At 33.2% G+C, this 8,487-nt stretch overlaps 1 protein-coding gene across 1 annotated transcript; it reads right to left on the bottom strand.

Moving 5' to 3' along the window:
* Positions 1-3,421: 3,421 nt before the first annotated feature.
* LOC130718480 (small polypeptide DEVIL 4-like) lies at positions 3,422-4,054 on the bottom strand. Its single transcript, XM_057569080.1, has one exon. The coding sequence runs from the start codon at positions 3,822-3,824 to the stop codon at positions 3,684-3,686; it is 141 nt and encodes a 46-aa protein (XP_057425063.1). The 5' UTR covers positions 3,825-4,054; the 3' UTR covers positions 3,422-3,683.
* Positions 4,055-8,487: the final 4,433 nt, after the last annotated feature.

Genomic DNA, 8,487 nt, shown 5'->3' with positions numbered 1-8,487 from the left:
AAGGTTATATTTGGATATGCGATATTGGGTTCTCTTAATGTCGTGTCCAGCTAGTCTTTAGTTTTTTCCTTTTTTTACTAAATAAGAATTCTCTACATCATATAAATATTTACATGCTAATACCTTCATACAACTTTCAATAGATGCTTCATATAATAAAATAATTCGGATTCTACACATTAAAAAGCAAATTGGGCTAATCTTTAGGATTAGGGGGTAATAATACAATGCAGGGCCATTTAACTGGATACGTGGCACAAGGGAAAGTGGGCTTAAATCCAATAATTGAGTAAGGCCTGGCCTACACGCAGAGACAGATTTGACCATAAACTGATGCAATTTTCCTTGATCAAGCTTTAAATATAGATGAGATCTGATGTTAGAAACAGACACTTTTTTTTTCTTCTTTTCTTAATACATTGATTTGAAAATAGACTAACTAGAGAAAATCTTGATTTTGTGTATTCGACATTGTGGGGTTGAAGACAGGAGAATCCAACCACACTTCAATATTTTCACAAAGATTGGAAAACAACAAAATTCATGTCAACCTTTCCCCCCATTGTCACTGCACACCAATTAAAGGTCTTTTGTCACTCATTGAGTTCAGCATAATTCATGTTTCCCAACAGTATCTAACCATCATGTTTATTTTTCTTTTTTTTTTTGTCATGTCGTTTTATCCAAATCTTGCTATTTATTTTTTTGGTGCAGATCAAATCGTGATTTCTTTTGCAAGTATCACACCTCAAAAATCATATTTATTTCTTTTGCAAGTATCACATCAACTACCATAACTTTTAGGTTTAACTCTCACATTTTCATAAATTGATAATTTAAATCTATATGCGTCTAGTAAAATTTCAGTTACTGAATAATCCTTATTAAAAAGATCTCACAGCGTCCTACCAAAAAAATGAGTTTCTACTGTTTTACCTAACATAATGATGCTCCAACCAGTAGTTTGATAATACTTTCTCTTGGTTCTACCATTTTTTGGTAAAAAAAAAAAACAAATTAAACTTTGGGTTCAAGCTGCAATCACTTTATAGATCCTGTCCTTTTAGGTCAAAGGTAAAAAAGTGCATAATGAAAGTAGATATTCCATAAACCATGTAAATAGTTACAACTGTGCTAAGTGCTATCTGATCCAACTCGAGAGTATTGCTAAAAGAAAAGAACTCAAGTCATCAATAAAATCTTCACTTCAAATGATTAATGGTCAACATAATGTGCCTAATTATTGATGCCATGCACTTGCTATTAACTTGTATTTTATGCATAACATTTTATGTTTGTTAGAGGATGTATCATATATAAGAAATGTGTTCTTATGTGAAAATATAAGAATAAATTATGACTATTTGATCTTATCATAATTAATAATTAAGATTAAAACATGAAAAAGTCACATGATATTTTTAAGCGGTCATGTGACCACTAAATTATTTTATTCTTGACCATCGTGATTTGATCTAACGGTCACGACATATTATCATGTTCTCATATAAAAACTTCTTTCTCACATGATACACCTCATGTCTATTAAAAATATATAATCGATATTTAATTCGAATCCTCTAAATTTAGTTTGTAGAAGATGTCAACTCTTGTTCATCCCAACTTCGGAACCTATAAAACCCAACCCTTTAAAAGGCGGGGTTCTACAATGGGCAAGGTTCTAAATTTAGTTTGTAGAAGATGTTTTAATGTTCATCTGTAACTCTTGTTCTATATCTCAAATACTCGGAAGCATTTGTACCTTTGGACATTTTCATCCATTTATTTTTATGAGTCAATGATTGCATTAAAATAGAGTACCCGAGTGCTACAACCCTTAATACATAAAAAGGAAAGGTGAGAAACAAATTCAGTAACAAAATGCAGAAAACTGCAATATGAGTGGAGAAGAATAACAAAACATGTGACTACGGGCATGGATCAGCAAAATAGATGAATCGACCTAGGCTGGCACGTGGTCGTGATGGTAAATAAGGTCGGCCCTGCGACAACAAACTCGCATAATCAACGAAAATCAACAATTCTCTGATCAAGGCATAGGCACGAAGCTCAAAGATTCTGTTATAGTACACAAGCACGCTCTCACTTGTCCGATTAAACAACATGTTAGAAGATCCAATGGCTCTCCTCCATCGATGAAACTTGTACCCATCACGTCGTCTAGCCTTAAACATCCCAACTTCGGAACCTATAAAACCCAACCCTTTAAAAGGCGGGGTTCTACAATGGGCAAGGTACATACTTCTTCATCCCTCACTTCATGTCCCCCTCCCCCTCCCCCCCACATTCTAACTTGGGCATCACAGTGTTATTGTAAGCCTCTTTGACAGCGTGACTCAACGACGAAAGAGTTATCATTCATTCCGGAGAAGCACTCTACTGGCAAGAAGAACCATTGTATCTTACCATTCCCGGCCTTTACTTAACACTCTTCCAAGTGATTTGGTTAGACTTATGTGATTAGTTTTGAAATTTAATACATTTAAAAGAATTTCTTAACCAATATGTAGATAGTTTAACGGATTACGATCTTCTCAAGTGAATTGATATTTGATTGAAACATTGTGTCTATCTGTTTTCATAAATATTTAAAGAGTGATCTCAATCCCGATCTAACCCATTAGAATTCAGAACTGCAACTTTGGCTGATCAATGTTGTAAAAGATAAAATGATCTAGTATAGCTAGGAGTACTATGAATTGCATCTTTGGAAATCATGTATGAATAAAATCCGAACAGAAGCTACTAATTTCAGAGAGAAATTTTTATGAATAGATTTGGAAAATCATTATTGATTCTGAGCTGATTTAAATATGCTTGAAATTGTAGAAAGAAGCACTGAGCTGCATTGGTGTCAACTCTTCTTTCTCTTGAATATTCCTACCAATCTAAGAAAGCCATGTCAGAAGATTCTTTCTCTGTTTCCATATCTGTAGATGTTAAGTACTTGACGGCACCACAATAAAATAGCAAGTTTCCATATTTTCTTTTAATTTCCATTTTATCTTTTTATTTCTTACTTTTAGTTCTGATTGTATAAATAATTTTACTTTGTTTAGTTTTTCTAGTTATTATACACATGAAAAGTAAAGAGTACTTCAGATTCTGTTAAAAGAGGAAATTTTTCAGGACTCATTCTCCTGAACCAGAACCACTCTTCAAAATACCTAATCTATGATTAGATATAAAATTTTGATCCATACTCTAAACATGCACAAGTTATCAACAAATTAAAGCAACTTTTGATATGAAGAAGAATAAAAGAAGCAAACGTTCAATCTATTACTTTAGAGGACATGAAAATGATGATCACTAATCCAGATCAATCAGTACACAGCAAATAACAAAAAGAACAGAGAAACCAAAAGAAAAGAATCAAGTGTAAAATGGAGATTGAATATATGATAAAATTTAAATTGTTAATCATTATAATTCATTGCTATTCCGATTTACATAAATCCCAAGCCATACAAAAAATTGTTACTAATCTCTCCCATAATATTCATCCAGCCGTCAGCTATGTACACTCCACCATGAATCAGAGGAAGAAAGAAAAAATAAACAAGGGAAGATCAAAAACAAAGAAGAGAAAAAGAACCAATCTTATTCCTTTGCCATGGAAGAAAAAGTTGGGATTTTTCAAGTCTTCAAGTTTTCTACCACTAGTCATGCCAGCAGAGAAGCATGACAACACACCTTCTTATGATGTAAAGCCTAGCCCTCTGTTCCCTGAGAACTCCTCCAACTCCTCTGCTTGAAATTCTCCTCTTTGAGCCTCCAATGGTTACACTACCCATCTTCATTTCTAGAGCAAACTAACACTTGTCCTTTGCTCAAACTCTTGGGAATGAAAATGGGAACTTCTCTTTAGAAGATGTGTTTTGTGTTGTGTGAGTTGGTTTTAGAATTGGTGAGAGATGAAGGTTTCTTATATAGAACTTGAAGTTGTGGTCCTATTTTACATTGGTCTAGTAAATATGCAAACCGATGGGGCATGAAAGGGCGTGCAGTGCCTCCAAACTCACCAGACAAACAGCAATTGGACCCCACCTTACCATTTTGGAATCCATACCCCAATGACCGGGGATTGATAAAAACAAGCCAAGCAATTCAGCAATGCCTATCTTTCTTCCATTGCTGTGTCACACTCTATAGTCCTATATGCATAGGCACCATCCACCACCATAATGAATGGGTCTACCATTTCTAACTATTAGCATGAGCTTTTCTTTCCTAGAAATTAATTGTAGTATTAAGAAGTTATGCATCAAAGCTTTCATTAATAGAGTTAATTCTAACTTTAGAATTAATCATAGAAGGAAAATGATTTGTAAACATTCATTTAGTACAAGCATTGATTAGACATTTAAAGTGAGAAATAAAGAGAAGTGGTAAAAGTAATGTATGTAATATATAATATGATACTCCCTCCGGTCCTATTTATAAGTAACAAAAAAAAAATTCGCATAGTTTAAGAAATGTAGTTAAACTAGATAAAATGCATTAAATTTGTCTTAAATTAAAATGAACTTCCAAAATTACCCTTTGTTATTAGTGTTGGAAAGTGGAAAAGAGAGAGAATAATTAATGAGACACATTTTACAAGTTAGAATTAATAAGGGCATCATTGGAAAAAATTAATTAATATAGCTCAAACTTTCATTTGGTTCTTATAAAAAGGACCAAGATTTTTCTTCTCTTTCATGCTTATAAATAGGACCGGAGGGAGTAGAAGAGAAGAGTAGAGAGAAAAATGAATGTATGTTGGGTGTTTATATTATTTGTATATCTGAATATCATTATTGATTGTAGAATGATTTCAAAACCTACATTATCTTGTAACATTTTTCATTATCTTTGTGTATAAGCTACCTTTAATTTGTGTGCATGAATATGATAAGTGAATTTCTTCTAGTTTTTGGGTTTTTAACGGTGTAAATCTGTTGGAAAAATTATGGCATTTTCCCAAAGTTAGAAGCTTATATCTTCATCCTTACCTGAATGATGAATCTATTTTCTCTACTATTAGAACAACAACTTCTTGCTAAGTTTCTTCTAATTCCCATTAGGACAAAGCCTTTTATCTTTTCCTTTTTTAATAATGCTTCTTATTTTGTTGCATGTTTCTCTATCTTTCGTTGGATCCACATAATCAAGGAAATGACTCGATGATAGGGGTTTAGTGTTGTTGAATCCTACATAAGAATTCTTTAAAACAACCATGACAAAGGTTTTAGATCATAATGGTATCTAATTCATTATTTACATTGACTCAATGGAAAATGTACAATATAATAGAGGTCCCAACTATAAACGCTAGAATGTGCGCTGACAGAAATACAAACATAAGCTTACATTACTCATTAATTTTTTCTCATAGTTATTATGATTTTAACGCCAATTGTAAAATGAGTTATAAACATGCATTATTTTCCATCTTCGCTTGTATGGTGCCCTTAATTTCTGAAGGGAAAAAGATTGATGAATATACGTAGCAAGCCGACTCCCTTCGGACAAACGAGTTTGTGGTGGATAAGTTGTTTCTAACTATTGCAATCTGCGTGATTCACTTTTTCTAAACCTCCACAAACCCGGATGTCAGAAAGGTGTTGAATTCCGAAGAATGTCTATGTATCGTGGCTATTTGTGCACGATAGGTGTGTTTCTTCTGATTATCTATTAATTTGACTGGTGAGAAAAAAATGGAATGAGACACCAAATAAAAACATAAGATTTCATCTTAGCAAAAAAAAACCTCTTTTTCTTTTTCTTTTTTCATAATGCTTCTTATTTTGTCACGTTTCTTTCAATGTTTCGTTGGATCCACATAATCAGGGAAATGACTGAATGGTAGGGGGTTAGTGTTGTTGAAACCTACATTAGAGTTCGTAACAACAACCATGACAAAGGTCTTAGATCATCATGGAATCTAATTATTTATTTCCTTGACTCAATGGAAAAGGTACACATAATAGAGGCCCCAGCTATCAACGTCAAAGTATGTATTCCCATGGTTAAAATCGTGGTTATCAAAGTCCAGAAATTATTGCATGTCTTGGGTTATCGCTCATGAAGAAATTAAACAGAATTTGGTGAGCCTAATCCCATCACAATGAAGACTTGTGAATTTCATTTGTCTGAAAAAAGTAAGGTGTAAATAATTTTGACTACACAACGTAACTGAATAACAGGCTTTATCATGCATTCAAAGCTTTATCCCATTAAGTAAGGAAGGGTACATAAATCATATATTCATATTAAAAATATGTCAGTTAATTTATGAATATCATCACATTATGTCCATTAAATATTTTGGCTCTTCTTTATGCATTTGGAGGTTTAATCTCTTCTTCCCCTCCAAGGATTTGCTAGTGTAGAATTATTAAATAAGGAATTTTTTTTCTGTACCAATTTATTTGAGTACTCTTAATCAATTTTGTTTTGAGTCTTATAAATGGGAAAAACTTTCTCAAAAGAGTAACCTCATCACGATATGAATTTTCTCAATTTAAATGGAATATATTTCCTCCAATAGAAGACATTTGTAATGCCAAAAAAAAGAGAGATTTTGTTGAGATTAATTCAAAATTTGTAGGCAAAAGCTGCATAATGGATATCCAAACCAAACTGAGTATCAGAATATGTTACTGGATTCTGACAGCTTTAATTTGGAGCAGACAGCAAGAATATACAGAAGCAGTATATTTGCACGAGCAAAGACTTTGAACTTCTTACACATGATGATAGGCCACAATTTTCTGCCCCTTCACACTGCATTTTGTTTCCTCACAAAGAATATCCAAAGTACTACTATAAGAATAAAGGGAAATAAAAAAAACTAAACTAAACTAAACTAAACTAAAGTGGCTTTTGCATCAGACTGAAAGCATTTTGCTAATGTAGTGAATCAAAAGGGACAATTTTTCTTTTCTTCTGCAATATCATAGCAACCTAGGAAAAGCAGCGCATGACGTAAGTTTCAAGATTTAATTTGACTAAGATCATATAAGAAAGGGACACAAGGTTTTATTTAAAAGTGACAGAAACACAGTTAATTGGTGATTACATTACTTAAATTAATGTAGATTGCAAATCATGATCATCCACTTGCTCTGCCTCATGCTTTTCCCTTTTAGGATGCAATCCTTTTTTCAACAACTTGTTAATCTTTTTACCTTTTTATTATAACTTCCTTTCTTCTCTTCAGTCTTCATGCAAATTTAAAGGACTTATATCAAATTAGGCTTGATAATCTCAGCTAGTGACTCAACCCTGTACATTATTAAGCAAGTGGGGGTTTAGATCAATTTGTTTCACACCCTTCATCTAAATATGCATCATATTAATTTAGATAAATAAAAATTTCAAATCCTATACTTGCTATGTATTTGCAGGATTTCAAATTAATGTCTGCAACCGTAATTATAGCCGGAAGTCTGTAACGATATATGTATTGAAGTTTTTGTATTGGCATCGCAGCTGCGAATCAACAATTGAGACCGCATCAACCCGCATTTGACGGCAACTCTGCGACGCAAGGACAATTTAATACCATGTGCATTTGAGCTATTGCATGGGACACCTCTTTGCTTAATTACAAGCGTGAGACAAAGTGAAACTGTGGGAACTTAACAACATTAGAGGCAGAGGTGGTTTCATTAAATTCTGAAATGCTCGGTGATCAAAGTGGTCCAACAATGGTACTAGTATATCTTGAAACTCAAAAAACTTGGTCGGTAATGGTAAACAAAGAGCTCAGAATTGCACGTGAAGTTCTCGTGATTCACAACACCCTTGCCTGCGCTATAATCAACATTTAAAGTATTTCTGTAATTTTTATATGTGTACTTCTTCCTTTGAGCCAAAAAAACTCCATTTCCACCCCTCTTCTTGATGCTTGTTTCTTAAGGAACATGCTCACCACATGTCCCTTCACTCTCATCCTAAATGGCCACTAATATAGATGGATTTTGATCTTGGTTTCACAATTTGCTCATAATCCAATGCATGTTTACTCAGAAGTTAAGACATGTAGCTTTTAGCTAGACCGTAAGTGATTCTATACTGTTTTACCGTGGAACTAAACATGCTATCAAATAGACACCATCTGTGAGGGGTTTTAATTTAAAGAATTTCCTTTTGGTGCACTTGTAGATTTGGCAAACCAGGTTCAACTGTACTCTTTTACCACCAGATCACAAATTGGAATGTAATTTTCTTTACAGGAAGCTTCGATTGTGTGCAACATCATACATAGTGGCTTACAAATTAAGTAACAAAGCTGTTTTTCTAAGATTTTATTTGAGTTTAATTTAGAACCTAGTATTTATGTAAATGTTTGAGTAAACTTTTGAAAAGAGCGCCCTAATTATAACATGCCTATAAGCTTTTTCGAGCTTATTTGCATAAGCAGGTTGAGTTAGCTTATGAATAAACAATTATACCTTCTTATAAGCTATTTGGAAT

The sequence above is a fragment of the Lotus japonicus genome, chromosome 5 (assembly GCF_012489685.1).
Source record: "Lotus japonicus ecotype B-129 chromosome 5, LjGifu_v1.2".
In the NCBI taxonomy this organism is placed as follows: domain Eukaryota; kingdom Viridiplantae; phylum Streptophyta; class Magnoliopsida; order Fabales; family Fabaceae; genus Lotus; species Lotus japonicus.
The sequence above is the reverse complement of the archived record's forward strand: the minus strand, read 5'-3'. Positions and strand labels throughout refer to the sequence as shown.

Coding starts and splice junctions, on each gene's coding strand:
- LOC130718480 (XM_057569080.1), bottom strand. CDS start 3,824: ATGAAGATGGGTAGTGTAACCATTGGAGGCTCAAAGAGGAGAATTTCA.